Below are 18,040 nucleotides of genomic sequence, written 5' to 3'. Positions count from 1 at the left end.
GGTAGATCTTATAGATAAACTAATGCAAGCACTTTTTGAGTGCCTTCATTTTTATTGAAGTTGTCTGTTTTGACATCAAACATACAAAAAGTTATAAATAACTTTAAATTTTTTTTGATGTAATTTCTCTCTCTTGTAATTAATGTAATTTATAATATTGAATGTATGGATGATGTATTTGGGCAGAGAATGACCAGTGGTAAATTAATAAACACAATTTGTAACTAAATAATTTAAAATTGGAATGTACGCTTAAATAAAATACATTTTAAATTATCATTATTACTTTTTTTTTTTTTTTTTTAAAACTTATTTATAGTTATAATTTATGCTAAATAATTTTATTAGTGATTTAACACATTTTTGTGCTGTGAATATTGAGATGCATAATAGAAGAATTTGGTAAAGATTACCAAACATTTATCGTATATAAAAGGAAATTATTCCCCCAACTGATATGATATGGAAACCCACTCTATTTCTTGTGTAGGGCTTGTCCCGGCTTGTAAAATTGGTGTTGGTTGTGGAATCGCTTAACATACATAAAAGCGAATTTTTATTAAATATGATGCACGCAAATTAACACATAAACAATTGAAACGTCAAATTTGTAATTTTTCTAATTGATAACTTCGCATACTTTGTGAATGCGTATTGCGTAAATAGTATAAAAGAATAGTCAAGAATAAATAAAAGCAGAGCTTATTTGAGATGAGACGTGATCTTAATATTATAAGTTTTATATCGTCACATTTGGAAATGAACTGTTTCATCTTTCCTCTTGAACCCAACCACCCAGTCAGTCTGGCGTTTCTTCTCTTCGCGAGAGTGTCGATTAAGTGAAAACCGTGGAAATGCAAGTACTCGCGGGAATGCACCACTTCCTCGGCTCCCAAGGGGCCCTCTCTCCTCACAAGAGCGCCGTGGTTGTTCTGCAACCCGCTTGTCGTCCGCCATCGTCCGCGAGCTCTATTTGGGTGACAGATTGCGCGTCGCACAATACGTGTTCAGCAGCAGGGCCACTTGCAAGAAGAGGAGCGCCACGAGAGGCCTATCTAGCCAGCCTCACACTGCGAATCATCCATCGACACTCAAAGTCGCCCCTTTTCCTCTCAATCACTATTACAAGTGTGTGCACAAGTATCGGCAGTGACCACCATCGTCAGACTTGAAGGAAATGGGAAAGCGCACAGATCGCTCTTCACAGCATTTCCCCAATCTAATTTGCCAAGCTGGGGACGGATTAATAGTAGGACTCAAAAATTTTATATACATCTAATATACTTCAAAATTACTACAAAATTCCGAAAATTGGAAGGTTTTTTTAATTTGTAAAAATAAAAATTAATTTCTTATTTTTCCTCCCGAAGAAATTTCTGCTTAACATTAAAATTGATTTATTTCTCCGATCTATTTGTGGCTAGTGACATGAAAAATATAAGCACAATTAGTGATGCAAAAATATAAATTGTTTCAACATACGAGCCTCTTCCCGGCGACCAAAACAAAGTTATTCGAAGAAAAAAAACTGAGTTAAAATGTTCATCGATACTTACAATTTAAATAATTTGCTTTAGTAATGTTTTTTATATAATAGAATTTAGTTAAATTTTACAAATAAAGACAGTGTAATTAATATACTTTTTAATTTTGATCAAAGAATTAAAATGGCTATTAATAAGTTTTAAGAAAAAATTCTCATATTACTGTTAAATTAGATTTTTAATTATTTTTTATATTTTTTTTATATTTATTGCTAGTTATGATTAAACTTTGATAAATAAATTGTTTTACATAATTTTTACGTCTGGACTTGACTACTTAGGTATAACTATTTTAACTTTGAAAGTAAAACAACCTAGCTTATCAAGTTTCATTAAAAAAGAATAAATTTAAAAATTGTGTGATCAACAGGCTCTTTTAGATCTCGGGTGTTGTAGCAAAATTCTTATTTGCGGTGGATCCATTTTCTAACAATTCAATATTTGGCTCCCTGCAATTAATTATTTTTAATTAAAACATAAAATGGTTTGTAATTGTAGAAACAAACAACAATGATTTTAATATGTCTGAAAATATTTTGTTTGTGTTAAGTATCAGAAACAATTAAAATTCAATTTGTCGAGATTCCCAACTGGTGAGCTGTAGATGCGAGTACCTGAGTAGATTCTCGGTCGTTAGGAGTGCCGAGAGAGAGAATGAGCCTAGATTTGTTTGCCAATCAGGGGTCCGAAAGTATACGGCACTCTCGCTCCAACGATGGTTTTCTGATTATTTGCTCCCTATTGAGAGAAAGTTGATGTCTCTGGCGAAAGGGAGGACAAGAGAGCTAAGAGACAAAGCGGAGCGAGCGAACGGGATTTGGAGAGAGATAAGGGGGTGAGTTGATGTATTGTGAGTGAGAGAGTGAGCGGCGGGCGAGTATACATTGAGGCGGGCGGGCGATCATCATTCAGCATTGATCTGCGACTGAGAGTGAGAGAGAGAGCACCGGCTTTTATGTATGCATGACGACGAGATGATATTATTGATTATTGTCACATAAAAAGTGCTGCGGAGAAAAAGCAGAGAGGAAATTTTTATAGCCATGCGCGGCCGCGACACAAAAACACACACGGGATAGAGAAACGAGAGCTTTTTCGCTCCCCTCTTTGTATCTCGGCCTGCCTGTTTGTGTCATGGGGATGAATATTTTTGGGACAAGTGTCAACAGATAGCGGCGCCGACAACGCCAATAAGCAGTAGGAGAGCTATCGCTGCTTGTGCAAATTGGGTTCGGTGGGGTGAAATTTCACGACTTGTGCGCCACCAGTTGAATTTTTTATTAATTTTTATATGCTCTTGCAGATATGTTTGGAACACAGGAAGAATGTTTTCCTCAGTTTAATCAACTTTTTAAACTGAATTAAAACTTATTTTCAATTGGATGTTAAACAAAAGTTTTTAAACTTTATTATTTAAAACTATTATTTAATATAAAATGCAATGATTTAATTGTAATTTTCATTTCATTGAAATTATATGTTATTATTATTTTTTAAGAAAAATTTTGTTTTTCAGTGATTAAATCTAAGCTTTTGCTTGATATGTATGCTTTTGTATTCAATTTTTTTTTAAATTAATTTGAATTAAATATTAATTCATTAATAAGTTGATGTAATCTATTAGTTCTTATAGATGTCAACACATATTTTTTTGTAGCCTTGTGTCTTGCTTAAGGAACCACTATAGGTATAAAAAGGGGATACATATAAATATTTGACAATTAATTTAATTGTAGATTATGCATCATCGCGTAAATCTTAACTTTTAATGTTAATGATGAGACATTTGTAAAGTTTTGCTAAAATTAAATGCTCAGGTATTAAAATCCACCTGAAAATTCTGAAAATCCATAAACAATTTTCCAGTAGCTTTAGACGGCTAGAAGCATTTGATAAATGGATATAATTATGCACTAGAAAGGGAATTTAAAAGAAAAATATAACATATCATTGTTGAAAATACCATAAATAGGCCAGCTTATTGTTAGTGTATTGTCAGATTATTTTTAAAAAAAAAACCTCTATTTAAGGTTAAAGACTTGAAACTTGATGCAAATTTTTTATAAATAAAACTTTGATGCATATTTAGAAATTTAACTAACATTTTTAAATAAAACTGTTTATGATCGAATAATGAAGAAAATATAAAAAAAATAATGTGGCAATATTTTAATTTTAAAATTAAACGAAAATTTTTACCAAAATTACCTGGCCAAAAGTATAAAACATTTAAATTTCGGACTACCATTGCATTCATTCATTTGTCGGCCGTCACAATCATTCAATGCAATTTTGATGAACCCGCGAGAGTGGCTGACGAAGCCGATTAAAAGCTGCGGACACGCGCTCAAAATTAAAATTCCCGCCGCGTGCGCGTGCAAAAAAAAAACGGCGATTAATCCATAAATGTTAATTTCGGCGACTATAGCTCTTTCTGTTTGTGTAGCGCTGCAAACAAAAGCAACGTACGCATGAAAATCAACCTGCTTTTTGTGTTTGCCAAAAGGGTTGCATATTTTTCATCAAAAAATTTCGAGCGCCAAAGAGTTGAGAGAGAACGAGCAAGCGGCGGGTCCAATGTGCGCCTAACTTAATTTGAATCTCATAAAAATTTTAAGCGTTTACATTCATCACGGGCTACATTTTAACTAGTATATAGAGAGGTATGGGGGTTCCTGCTCGCTTGCCGCTTTTTTCACCGTGCATGTTATCCCTCGAGGGTTCAATGAGGGAATGAAAAAATTACACACCACCAACGCGAGCGCGTACATAGATGTGTCGAGCGGCAATTACGTATGCATAAAGAACGACTCGCTTGCTTTTCCGCGTGCCGGACTGACGAAATCACGCAGGAATCCTCTAGATATTTCGCGGAATTGCATGCAATTAAAAAACGTGTAATGATGGACTCCATTCGTATACGAAATGACGCAGTTTTTACAACGGCGAGGGGACAGCGCGAATTTCACCTCAATCAACCAACTTAATTTTTCATGATTTTGGATATTGAGGCCTCTTTCTAGAGAATTTTGTTCTTAGAGATGGACATATTTTGAATTTAATTTTGATTGCTAATTTCAATTTATTACAGTATTTTTTTACTAGTTTTTCCTTAAATTAGTGAGGAATATTTACATTGTTTTGATTTCACACTGAAGCTAAAAATTTGAATCCGATCATTATTAATTAATATAAAATGGAAATCTTTAAATATTAACTTATTATTCATTAAATTACAAAATCCATGAAAGATTGTAAATTAATTGTGTTTTTATTCTGTATCATTTCGGAATCGCTTTGTACTCAAAATCTGATGCAAACTTGGCAATTGTGCTGATAACACACTTTTCTATCGCAATTGCTGACCCAAGACTAAAAAATGTTATCAATTTAAGGCTGTAATTGTTTTTATTGGCAACCTTACTATCTGTTGTTGGTCCTTTGCAATTTTAGAGTTAAATATTTATAATAATTTGGTTTCATTCATTTACTTCTCAAAATATTATTACAATTCAAACACAAAAAACAAGAAAAAAAACTAGAGTAAGAATTAATATTAACCGCACTGGTAAATCTGATATCAATGTTAAATATAATTTATAAAATTGTTTTATTTATAATTATACTGTGAATTATTTGACAGAACTAACAATGATAATCTTGCAAGAGAGACATATTATGATATAATATGTTTATTAATAACTTTATGATTAAATAACATTAACTGCCAAAAATAAAAATAAATGACTTTTATAAAAGCCTCATATAATTGAAAATTAAATATATTTTTTAATTTATAAGACTTTGTTATTTGCTTTAAACCTTAATTTTTGCGTCTAATTATTTCATTTTCCGGCAATCCTTTAAAAAGTAAAAAGCTATTTAAAAGTCATTCTTTAAGGAAGAAATATAAAAACTTTTTAATTTCCCGCACTATTATTGAAAATCACAAACCTCAAAATTTACTTTGCCCGCTAAAAGAAATTAGGATTTTTGAACATAATTTTTTTATGCTTCAAATCCCAAACAAGCAAAATTAGTTCTTTATCATGAAGTGCATTCACATTTTTATTACATTGAGTCGTTTGACTTTTCTTTTTGTTTAAAGAAATATTCTTAATTTGAATACTTTGTACACCTCACTGAAAACAAGGCGCTGTTTTGTGTTTTCATGCGCGCGTCAAAGGCCTCGTCCTGGGGGCTTTGCCGTGTGAGCGCTCGTAACCCTTGTCAATATATACGGAGTCAAAAGCAGCAGAGCACACGGGGCCAGTTTTAGATCATTGCCTCGCTGATTGATTAGACTCGCCGTGACATTAAGCTAATTGCGTGTCGGCGCGGCCAAACGTTCATATGCGTTCTTTGTTTGTGCTCAAGGACTTGGAAATGCTGCTTTGGAAGCAACGGCCCATAAATCAAAACACCTACATTCATTGAAATGCATTCAGGTATGTCCTTTACATTATAATATATAATTAATTTGCCATATTTCAAACTGTTCTTGATTGAAGAAATAGACATCATTAAATAAATTAGTTATTCTTATTACAATGGAATAAATTAAAAAGAAGATCCTGAAATTGATGACCAATTTTCAAAATCTCTATTACTATCGAAATTCTTTCTGATTTAAAAAGAATTTGTTTATTATGCAACTTAAACAACGTAGTTCTCATTATGTAAAAAAAGAGAAAAAATAGCACCTTAATTTTTACAATTTTGAACAGTTTCGCGTTAATCGCAATATATTCCATTCTCTCTGAAAAAATTGCAGAGCACAATCCGTCCGCTCTTTTGCTCTTGTTCTGATGCTCATCTGCAAAATCGATGACAGCAAATGAGTAATGACACCAATTATTGTGCGAGTGCATTTTTTGCCGTCAGCAGACACAATACTCTTTTTTTTTATTATTCGTCCCTCTCCACCGCTGCCGCCGCCGCAGAACCGCGGCTCGCTGATTTAGTATCATTTTTCATAGCCTGTTAACTAGCACACGCCGATGGTTTTTCTGCTTATCAGAGCAAATCTTGCGCCGCGGCCATTTTGCAGCGCGTGCAAATTCATTTTCCGCCGTAAAACGTAAGTGGGGTGAAAACGCAGAAACGATTACACAATTGTTGTGCACGTACGTTAAACTGTCATTGTTCACAGAGATTAACGCAATTTTTGTAAATGTTGCAAATTTTTTTGTTTAAGTTCCAACGGCCAGGAAAGTAAAATAAAAAGGCATAAAGGCAACTTAATAATGACAATTTACTACTTTCACTTAAAAAAAATCCTCATCGAGGAAATGAAGACTGAGAAAGCAGTGTGCATGAATAAAGCTCATTGTCAAACATTTTCAATTTACCGCAGCTCAATTATTCTAATGAACAAATTTTTCTCCGAGAAAGGTTGCAAGACATATTAGATACCCCGAGATACCCCACAACTTTTGAACCACTTGGAATTTTTATTTCAAAATTTTACACTTATTCAAATTTGACACGCTTAATAATAATAATAGTAATAACACTAATAACATATTTGAATCAGTAAAATAAAAATATAAACCAAAGCACCCAACGAGATGAGGTCATGAACCCAAAATTTAAAGTAAATCAACTAATGCTTTGGTCTTTTCTTTTGATTGCAAAAAAGTCAGTATTCAATTGAAGTTATAATTTTCATGCGTATTTAATAAGACTTAATTGTTTTCCTGATAGTACAAATAACTTATTATAGCGCTTTGCAGATTTCGCAACTTTTGACCAAAATCAAAAGGTATGCACATCAATTCAATTCTCCTTGTCCGATTTTATCATTTGACGATTCGGCGCCTGGTTGTAGCGTGGACTGATGCACAACCCCCACGTACAGAGAGAGGGTTGCTCTTCCGAAAAGAACAATGCGTACGTACATGACCCCGCGGTACGTGCATTGCTGTCTACCTTTTGTTTTGTCGCACACGCCGCGATAAAAGGCTCGATAAATATGCCGTGCTCTACGGCGCATTAAAAACATTTCCTCCTCCCGCAGATGGAATTTTTTCCTCCGCCCCGATGGATTTGTTGTCAGTCAGTCATCCAGCACCAACACACGACATGCGATTTTCATTTTTTGCATTTCCATTTTTCATCCGAAAGGAATTGCAGGAAGTGCGCTGAAAATTGTTTCGCGCTTCAAAAGAGCGCCGGATCGCTCTCTCTGCTGCACGTTTACGGTGCCAGGCATTAATTTTCTCTTTTGTCGTGTTTCTTTTTAACACATGCCAGTCCGTATAGTGCATTAATGTCACAAAAGTGCGCGGGTTGCATAAACACAGGAAAATTTCGCCAACTTGAAAAAGCAGTGTTTGCACTCAAAGGCCTTCAATGTTGCACAGAGATTTGTGGCGCGTTTGCTTTTTGTTGCTGCTCAAGGGGTTTAACTCTTCAGATTTATTTTGCACACCGGTTGAGCATAAAATGTTATTTGTATTTCCTCAACGTTTTTCAGTTTTCCAAGTCCACGCGTAGTATAAAAACGGCAGCAATAGCAAACAGTGTCATTGTTAAGACTTAATGGATTTTGAGAACTTTAATGCAAAAATACTGAAGTTCATAATTTAAATCAAGCATTGTTTAATTTATTTGGGATTAAATTTTATTTTTAATCTAATATAAATATTAATCTGGATTGGAATTATTGATTGTGTCCTAGTTTGCTGCAGTGCAAAGTTTAAAAAATTAATTGCTAAATTTTGTGACATAAATGACATAATTATTATTTTAGTAGATTTAAATAACATTCACACTTCACACTGAAACTCTACAAGCAAGTAAATTGAACTTTTTCATATATTTGATTGTTTATAAACCCCAATAGTACTATTTAAATGCAATTCATGCAGGTATCTATGTAATGTGAATTTTTTAATTTTTCCAACAAAAAAATACTTCTGACTGTAAAAATTTACTGATTCTTAAAAGGCTAGATTTTAAATTTCTGCAATTTTTAGACTGTTATTTCTTACATATATTTTGCAGGATTTAAATTTTTACTATTGCTGCTTTTTTTGCTACAAATCAGTGCAGAAAAAATATCTATTCAATTCGATTAGAGCATTAAATATCTTTTGCAAGAACACGGCTTCAACCGTTTTCAAATAATTCACCGGCTTCATCCATGAACAGGCGCATTGAGCAAAAATCAAAGGGCCTCCTCGCCCACGTAATTATGCTGCCGTCGACGATCCGCTCTCTTGTTGCTCTCTGTGTGTAGAGTGTGTACTGAAGAGAGAGAGCCCACACACAATAATATACACCAGACGAGGAGGACAGGTACATGCAAACACGTGCCTGCGAAATAAGTAGCAATCTCTCTCTGCACATTATTCCACACTCGCGAGTCTGTCTGTGCTGCGAAATCATCGACGGGAGAGTTATATTTGCTGCTAATTAACGGCGCCGACGAGCCTCCGCTCTGTAATCATCTTGTTGTATGCTGATGAAATAATAAGCATCCAGCATGTACACTCATTTTTTCGCTCGAGTGTTTAGCCTTGTTGACTTAATTGGTGCCAACTGTTCTGTCGAGGCTGCGAATAACTGAAATGTGGAAAGAAAAATAATCCTGTTCGTGAATAATTATGGAGAGGAGAGCATCGTCTAAAATTTTATGATTTAATTTTAATTGCATTAATAAGTGTGCACCTTAAAACAACTCTTCAATTTATAAATATTAGCTAATATTATAATTTTTCAATCAAAATTTTTATGCTGCAATTAAAATTTTGCGAAATTTTCTAAAAAAAAATGATCAAGTAAATTTGAAACATTTGTGTGCGATGTGCAATTTAAAAGGCCATAGCAATCTTTGGCTTGAGACTAGACGCATTAATTAGGCATTGTCGAAGTACTAAACTTAATGTTTCCACTTTTTAAACAATATTGTCATACAATCAAAAGTTATTTTCAGTTGAAAAAAGTTTAAGTAATCAGAGAGGAGTGCAATAATTTTCATTGCCTGATTTTTATTAAAAATTTCAGTACAGAATAAATTAAAATATTTCTATCGCATTTAATTGTGTATTTTCTATCAGCTGGCCAACAATGACTTGTTTTGTTTCCCTCTTCTTGTGATTTTGCAATCTGCTTATTGCTTAAATATTTTGTCTTTTATTAAATTTTTTTTATTAATTTTCCTCATTTCATTGGTTATATATCAACTAAATTTAAGTTGCTTCGATGGTTTTTCGTTTTAAATATGTATACAATAATATATGATAAACAAAAATGTATTTCAAACTAAAAAAAAAATTAAAACATAAATTTTTATTAGCGTTTTACATTTTATGTTACCCTTCACGTTGTCAAAAAAAATGCAGCCCTCAAAACTTCAGACCTGCTTCAGACCATCATTTCAGAATTTCAGATGACTCCACCCATTTAAGGGTTAGAAAATCTGTGACTGTCAAATCATAATTTATTAGTAAAATTTAATATTATAGGAATAATTATATCATTTTTAAATTCAACTATTTGAAAAAAATTAAATAAGGCAATAATTTTGAATAAAGGAAGAAATTTTTTAATTTGCAGCTAAATTCAGCTGCCATTCATTTATTTTTAAAGAATGTTGTATCTTTGTTTGTAGTAAAAAAGGACGTTTAGTTTTAAAATGTTGAATGATTGTTTTGGTTGGGCACAGCCGTCGTGGTAATCTTAGCCGAGCACCCTGTGCGAGAACCAAGTGGCCGCCATCAAAACGGGCATGGTCACCAGGTAAAGAGCCGCCGCGCCGTTGCCGTCCTCTGCAAAAATTCAGAAACTTGTCGGTAAGTACGAAATAGTACCGCGGCGGGGGTACACTCGTTAACGCGAGTTTTGGCCCACTGGTGTGCGACTTTATTTAAATGGGTGGCGTTTCAAGTGTGTATTTTTAGCAAGGAAGCGCGCTTTCTTTCGCACGGCGCCCCATGTAGCAAGTTGGTTGACCCGCGGCGCTCCTAGGTAGGTATTTTTCAACGCTTGACCCGCTTGGTTTCGCAACAGCGCCGTGAAACTTGAGGGCGTATTCTGTATATTAAGCCGAATGCTTAATTTTGTTTGCTTTCTCTAGATTTTTAATATATTAAGAAAGATATTCCAAGTATCTGTTTATATTACTTTATCGTTTAATAAACATTCATCACCGTCAATATTTCCATTGTATTTACTGATTTGTGAAAAGCATAAAAAACTCCTACCTATGAAAAGCTTCACTTATACATTTTACAATTCAAATAGCAAATTAAAACATAACTTTTTATGCTTTCTTTCAATCTTTAAATTTCTCCAGAAGATGGTATAGTTTAATTTATATTTTAACCCAGAGAGAGGAAGTTTTAAATAGGAATTAAATTAATTATTGAGAGAAAAGTCAAATTGGTGTCTACATCTTAAAAGTTGTAAATATTAAAGAGCCCTTTGAAATTTTTTTGAATGGTTTTATTATTTCTCTCATCAAAATTTAATTTAAATATTTTTTTAAGCGCTTCATATTGGCATAGTCAAATCAAGACTTTAAAACAGTAGAAGCCAATATTTGCAATGCTCATAATACAATTAGCATTATAAACCACCATTATATCAGAAATATTTTATTATACTGCGACAAATAAGGATGCATTAAAATTTTAACAAATGTATGGACTATAATAATGTGATAATATTAACTCGTTAAAATAAAAATATATGATTGCCTAAGCCTTAACATACGATTTTTTCTCTCTCTTTTGAAACCTATTAATACTTCCATTTTTTAATGTTCACAACTTTTATATCAAATTTTCCCATAAATTTTTAAAAAATGCTTAATACACTTCATTTGCCTTAAAATTTTAATAATGATAATGGGTAATTTTCCCTGTCGCCTTTACAATTTCCCCTTAAACGTATAAAAGCTGGCGACGTTATTATTCCTTTTGAAAGATTCCCTCGCTAAAATTTGAAACAAAAAGCGCTTATTACCAGAGCTGTCACTGGTGTCTCCGTCTCCACTTCCGCTGTTGTCGCCATCCTTGGAAGCGTCGGAATCATTGGGGTCGTCCTCACCATCATCCTTGGCGTACACGTTGACGACCATGCAGGCGAGCAGCATGCCGAGCAGCAACATAATCCAGAGCTTCATGGTGAGCAGAAGTGGTTCTGTAAACAGCCAATCGTGTTACCCACGCTCAGGCCCTTTGCAGAGGAAAGTGAAACCATCCTGGCCAGCCGCGAAATCATAACAAGTGCGGCCAGATGCCGTCGTAAAAAATAAAATCGACTCGCGGCACAGCACAGCACGCGTCCGGAATCCGCACAAAAAAAAATTAAAAAAAAAATGCCTACAGTGTAATTTTTTAAGTACAGTGGGTGTCTTGCAAGATTGAGGTCCGAAATTAAAATAATTAGCGAGCTTGAGGGCGAAAATAGCCTCGGCGAGCGAGTCTAGGTAAATGCTGGTGCTATTATTGTGAAATGAAGTCTCGCGATTCCCATAAAGTTCCCCAAGAACCGGCCTCTCTTTACACTTGAGACGCTGCCAGTTCACGAAGTTTTTATATGTTTAGATGGAAAATTACTTATCAATGGCAAATTATAAATAGGAGCAAAAATATAAGTAAACATTATTCTAAATAAAACTAAACATTTGAATGCAATTATTTTGGGAAAATTACGTGCTTTAACATCAAAATACAAAATAATGCAGCGGCTGCACAAGCTTGACCAGGGGCAATTAAAAAGTGCATAGGATGAGAATTGGGCATTCGCAGCGGCATTGGCATTGTGACAAGAGAGCCAAAATAACCTCAGCTAACGTTTTCTCCCAAAGGCAATTGAAATCGGTCCCTCAGAATAAAATGCACCTGCAAATGCTCAAGTTCATCGCGCAGCACCCAAGTGTGAGTGAAGTTGGCGATAAATTGTTTGCAATTATGACATTAAGTGCAAACAAATTTTTCACTTTGATACTCACTTGTGCACTCTAGGGGACGGTAGCTGATTCGCTAATGACTCTACCAAGTTTCTATTCAGGCATATGGCGTGGCGCATGCGTTGGCTCTGGTCCGCGGAGACGTTGACGATGTTGTTTATTTTTTATTCTGCGAGATTATGAGTTTTTGAAGGAACGGGAAAAGATGCCATGAGCAAAAATAATCATTTTTAGATTTAAAAATAAAATGATGTAAAGTTTATTTTGACGGCTTTCGATTATTAAACACAGGATCTTCCCTTTGTTAAACTTCACTCAGCTTTGGAATCTTTCCTCTATATATTTTATTCACAAATTTGCTTTTGGCTACAAGAAAATATATCCACTCGTTGTTAAAAACTTATAGTAAATTTATATTATTTATTTTAACAAATTAAAAATCATCTCTGTTTTAAATATAAATTTTCTGAATTTATGCATCCTGCCCAACGTAGCAACTGCGCGTGAAGCATACCTTGCTAATATCCAGGTAATAAACGATTAATATTTTATTGTAAAATCAGATTTCAATAAATCAATCAAATTATCAAACGAAAGATTTGATCAAAAATAAAAAGAAATGATTCAATACAGAGCTGTAAAAAAATAATAAGATTATATTTCCAAGCAAGAAAATTAATGGTCATAATTTTATTGTGCATAATTATACATGTGTTTACAATTGATTAAGGTACAAATATTTTCAGAACCTCCAACAAAAAGAAAAATATATTTTAAGTGCGTAAAACTTATAAAGAAGCAACGCTTTTAGCTGCATAGTGGGAATCTGAGTGATGATGTAATTCTTTGAAAAAAAAAATATAGCTGCGTATTGTTAGGCTCCATAAATTAATGAACAGAAACGGTCTGAGAAAAACAGTCCTCGCGCAAAGTGAGCAAAACATATCCATAAACTTAATTGTTGGAAGCAAAGCTTTAAAAACATAATTTTACGTAATAATTTTTTATTCGATATTCATAAAAAGCATCAAAAGACCAAATACAATCCTTAAAATAACTAGCCCCTATAGTTGTGTTCCTTTTTTTAATCTTAATCCACACTCACATTTTATCTTCTAGTTATGTCTAAAATTTTTATAAGTAATGCATTGTTTGAAATATTCTTTATTAAATCAACTGCTGTGAATTCTGGGAACATATAAAAAGTTCAATAAAATGTTATAATGATGAAAATATATTATATGCAAAAATAAAAAATTAAATTTAAAATGAAACTCTGCAAAACGATATAATCTCTGAGGTTGTGCAAAATTATTATCGAATTAATCCAGAACAGTGAAATGAATGGATTTAATGATACAGGCGGCTTTTTTGTCACCTATATTCCATTTAAAATGGAAACCATGCTGATCACCATGAATTGCCCAGTTTTTGTAAACCCTTTCGTGTTTCCAAGTGATACAGTCAGCAATGATTTCCTTCTTTTCATTGACTGCACAGCAATTTCCGCGAATAAACTTCTCGCGGCTGATAATGTGATAGGTCGCTCCTTGCTTGAAATAAATCGTCAAGTGAAAAAAGCAGCCCTTTGGAATCAGTATTGCCTCTTTGAAGGTGACGACTTGCGTTGAATTGAAGTTCACCTTGCCTGCCCAAGGAAGTTCACCTTTGGATATGCACACGTGGCCATCCCAACACCTATAGACGAAACTCAAGTTTTCGTCATATTCTCGCCGATTTTTCAAAATTTTGTTCCTACAAAACAAATTCGGTTTAAGCAGTTGCCAATACAATTATTTTTTTTTTTAATTTTTTAATTATTTAAAAAATCTAACCTCTCATTTCCTTCAGAAAGGAATCTCGTGTTCCAATTTGTAACCGCCTGGGTGATAATTTCGACAGCGGTAACGCTCATTTTGTGGCAGGCTCGAAAGGTCATGATGTTTCTGTCGAATTGAGTTGTCACCTTGTACAAGGTACTTTTGGTCATTTGCTTCAATTTAATCAACTCATCGGTCACGAGCATCACTTTGCCTTTTTTCATCATTTCTAAGGTCTTGTTGCGGTTTCGTGGCTGCGTGTTGCCATTCAGTTTTGGAGGAAGGACCGACCGGTCCTCCTTAAAGACCATTTTGCTGGCCAACGCGAAACGCTCCTCGCGAGTAAGAAACTCGGAAATGCAAGCGATTTGGCCGGTGTTTAAAGTCAAAAGGCGAAGGTATGGCAGAGCCATCCTCACCACGTTCTCTTCCAAGCTGACAAGTGGCGCTGCAGGCCTAAAGTAAAGTGGAAAATAATTCAAATTTCATGACCAAATTTTTTCAACTGGTAAAGAGAATTATATAAAAAAAAACTCCATCATGGGGAAAAAATATATTATCTCTAAAGATTATAATTTTGACGATGTTTTGAAATTATTATAATTTTTAAACAAAATATTCCAATGCAATACAATTTTTATAAATGAATTTTTATTTCTGTAAGCCGCTCAAATATTTCATTGATAATATTATACCTGAATCTGTTCAATTTAATGCTCGCTTCAACGAGGTCCAATTCTGAATTGATGTTCAAATTGTCAAGTTTTAACAAAACGGTAAAACTCGTCTCATTAGCAATTTTAAATGTTTCATGCTGCAGACAGCGTAAAGTCTCCTTACATAAAATCTGCAATAACAATCAATAAAAATTTCCTTCTGTTTAAAAAGAAAAATAATAATAATAATTGTACCTCAGTACACCTGGAGACAGCCTCAGGGATGTGCCCTATTGTGTTTAGAATGAGCCACACGTTGTCCACGGTGATCAGACCTTCAAGAACAGTGCACATAGCGTACTTGAGTGGCTCAATCTGATATTCGTCAGCGGCCAAAATCAAAGCAACCGCGTCCTTTGCGCAACTAATGTCGCTAGTGATATTTATTTTGATGTGAATAAATCTGGAATCGGGTATGGAAAAAAATGAAAATCATATCCTTGCTGTAATTTAATTTTTGTAAACAAAACCCACTCGATTATCTTTTTGAAGATGTTCGGCTCAACGTTTTCAATTCTTATTAAGCCCGTCAAAGAAGTCAAAGGTCCAGCAGCAGAAATTAATTGATCAAATTTCTCACTTGCCGCTCTCATCAATGCTGAGTAGCCACAGATGATCTTTAAAATTTGAGATTAAAAAAATGCTCATATATGATAGCGCCTAATTTGTAAATTTTATTGAACGTGAATTTGATCAATGAGAACATATTTTATCTGTTTTACTAATTTCTTCTTTTTTGCTCTAATTACATATTCATGTCAACTTGGAATTATTTATTTTTTGGGGAAAACTAAAATTATGTTGAAGAAATTAGCACTGAAGAGGTGACATGCACTGAAGCAGGTTTTCCTTCAACAAGAAAATTAAGTTCTTTTAAATAATTAGATACCATTATATAAAAAAGCAGCTAGAGTCGTATTTTGAGTTTATTAAAACTATATATACATATTTTGTAATATTGAATATTGTAAATTTCATTCTCTTGTGATTGGAATTGCGCAGTTTAAGCTAATCAAGCGGTTTAAAAAACTCTTGGAGGAAACCCAATTATTTTTTCACAAAAAATAATTCCATTTTTCAGTTTTACCTATTTTGTAAATGTTTTTGTTCAATTTTGCTAATTTTTAATTTTTCAATTAAACTTAAAGTAAGACGAATAAAACCAGGAATAGTCCGCTTGAAGAAATAACATTGAAAAATTTTAGATTAAGATAATACAACTCACCTCCGCATCTCCTTTGTTTGGGCCAACCAAAAATCGGCAGTCGACAAAGCGCCCCTCGTTTAAGGCATTACTTAGCTTTTTGTCGTAGGCCTCCAAGTACCCCAACCATTTTGGGTCTTCATACAAATTTCCAAACATCTTGGGAAGATCGTTTGTAGCAGATTTTACTCTCTCAAATAATGTTACAAAAGATTTCAGTCAAAAGAAATTACCAAGCACTCCACGCAGCTCTGGCGTCAGCGTGGAAATGAAACCAAAAACATGCCAATGTTGCTAAAAGTCTCTGGCGTTCTATTTTCATATAATTATGTGCCTTATATGCGCAGCATAACACAGTGTCCAATAACTCAGCTAAGCTGACGTAGACCAATGGAGAGTGGATGAATGTGACGCTGTGTTGGAAGTCGCTGATGTTTGAAATAAAAAATGTATTTCAATAGACTGAGACACTCTGTTTTTGTGAGTTAGTGGATTAGCAACAAAAAATAATTATTGGCCTGTTGAAATCAATAATAAATCATTTTAAATAGATTTGGGATCATGTTGAATATTCATAAAAAATCTTATTCTCTATTAAAATAAGTTTGTCAAAGAAGACGAAGAATTCATAAAGTGTTTTTGAATTTACCCTCAGTCGTGAAATTGTTCCATAAAAAAGGATATTTAAACACATTTTCAATTTTATTGCAATTTATGTGCTTCTAATCGGGCAAAGTCTAAAAAGGGGTTAATTTATTACTAGTAATTTTTTTAACAACTAGAAATTTTTTGAACAGTTTAATGTATTGTTGTAATTAGAAAGTTCACGTCTTTAGCCAAGTTATCCATTGTATTATAAAAAAAAATGCCCCAACCTAATTTTAGCATATTTCAAGCGCAGCTCTGAAACTTTCATATAAAAATTTTCGCTCATTTTCACTAATTATTCGTTACACATTTCTCAACCTGACGTTATCCGGTCATGGGTCAACCGATTCGCAATTCAACAATCAAAATTGACGCAAAAAGGGTCGATGGAGGTGCCTGCGAATTTCATTGTTGCCTTTCTTGAGTAGGTCTATTCAAATTGGAAATCAGCACTTGACCCGTGGACGCATTGGTTATAAACAATTTTGTTGCTATTATTGTTAGGTGAGCAGCAATAGCCTGATGGTTCGGGTGCTGCTCTCCTGCAGCTCCGGGTTGGGTTCAAACCCCGGCTTGGGCTAGCCTTTTGTATTTATTTAGAACTTCTAATTTCATCCGAGGGTTCATTTCAACTTACAATTTATCTCCGATTGGTTAAAAAAATAATCAAAATGCATTATAAATAAATTTAAATATGTACTTCTTAGGACTACTTAGGGCACGCGGCTTTCGACACACTCCACCTAGAACGCGGTTATGAACATATTTGGTAAAAAATTGTTGCTCAGCTCGATTTTTTTCAAATAATTTCAAAACGGTCTTGCCTCTGTTTTTAAATGAAAGTGGCGTGGGCGAATATTTTGTAATAATTCATTGACCGTTGTTTTGTTTGCAAAAATTTAGTCCTTGGGTATATGGAAATCATGGAAATAAACAAAGAAATTTAAGTTTTAATTAAATGATCACGACGGTCGTTCATTTGATAATTTAGTTAAAATTCACAATTAATTAAAGGTAAATACAGATTTAATTTCAAATTAATAACTTTTTAAAAGTGAGTCTTTTATAATAATTATTGTTTTTTTTCCACATGATTAACTTAACAATTTTTTTTTCTTAATTATATCTTTGACTCTTCATTCTCATTGTCAGCTATTAAAGGGCCAAAGGCCAAAGTCGTTAAGTTG

At 33.7% G+C, this 18,040-nt stretch overlaps 1 protein-coding gene across 1 annotated transcript; it reads right to left on the bottom strand.

Moving 5' to 3' along the window:
• Positions 1-12,691: 12,691 nt before the first annotated feature.
• LOC132205245 (uncharacterized) lies at positions 12,692-16,489 on the bottom strand. The gene is made up of 6 exons (XM_059634194.1): positions 16,227-16,489; positions 15,476-15,618; positions 15,197-15,404; positions 14,981-15,132; positions 14,301-14,741; positions 12,692-14,220 (listed from the first exon to the last, which is right to left on the bottom strand). The coding sequence occupies exons 1-6, from the start codon at positions 16,362-16,364 to the stop codon at positions 13,788-13,790; spliced, it is 1,515 nt and encodes a 504-aa protein (XP_059490177.1). The 5' UTR covers positions 16,365-16,489; the 3' UTR covers positions 12,692-13,787.
• Positions 16,490-18,040: the final 1,551 nt, after the last annotated feature.

Source organism: Neocloeon triangulifer, unplaced genomic scaffold (genome assembly GCF_031216515.1).
Source record: "Neocloeon triangulifer isolate White Clay Creek 2 clone unplaced genomic scaffold, ASM3121651v1 ptg000002l, whole genome shotgun sequence".
Taxonomy (NCBI): Eukaryota; Metazoa; Arthropoda; class Insecta; order Ephemeroptera; family Baetidae; genus Neocloeon; species Neocloeon triangulifer.
The sequence above is the reverse complement of the archived record's forward strand: the minus strand, read 5'-3'. Positions and strand labels throughout refer to the sequence as shown.

Excerpts from the sequence above, each read along its gene's own strand:
- LOC132205245 (XM_059634194.1), bottom strand. The coding sequence starts at position 16,364 with ATGTTTGGAAATTTGTATGAAGACCCAAAATGGTTGGGGTACTTGGAG. Across the intron at positions 15,619-16,226 it reads CAAACAAAGGAGATGCGGAG|ATCATCTGTGGCTACTCAGC; the intron begins GTGAGTTGTATT and ends CAAATTTTAAAG. Across the intron at positions 15,405-15,475 it reads ATCTTCAAAAAGATAATCGA|ATTTATTCACATCAAAATAA; the intron begins GTGGGTTTTGTT and ends ACCCGATTCCAG.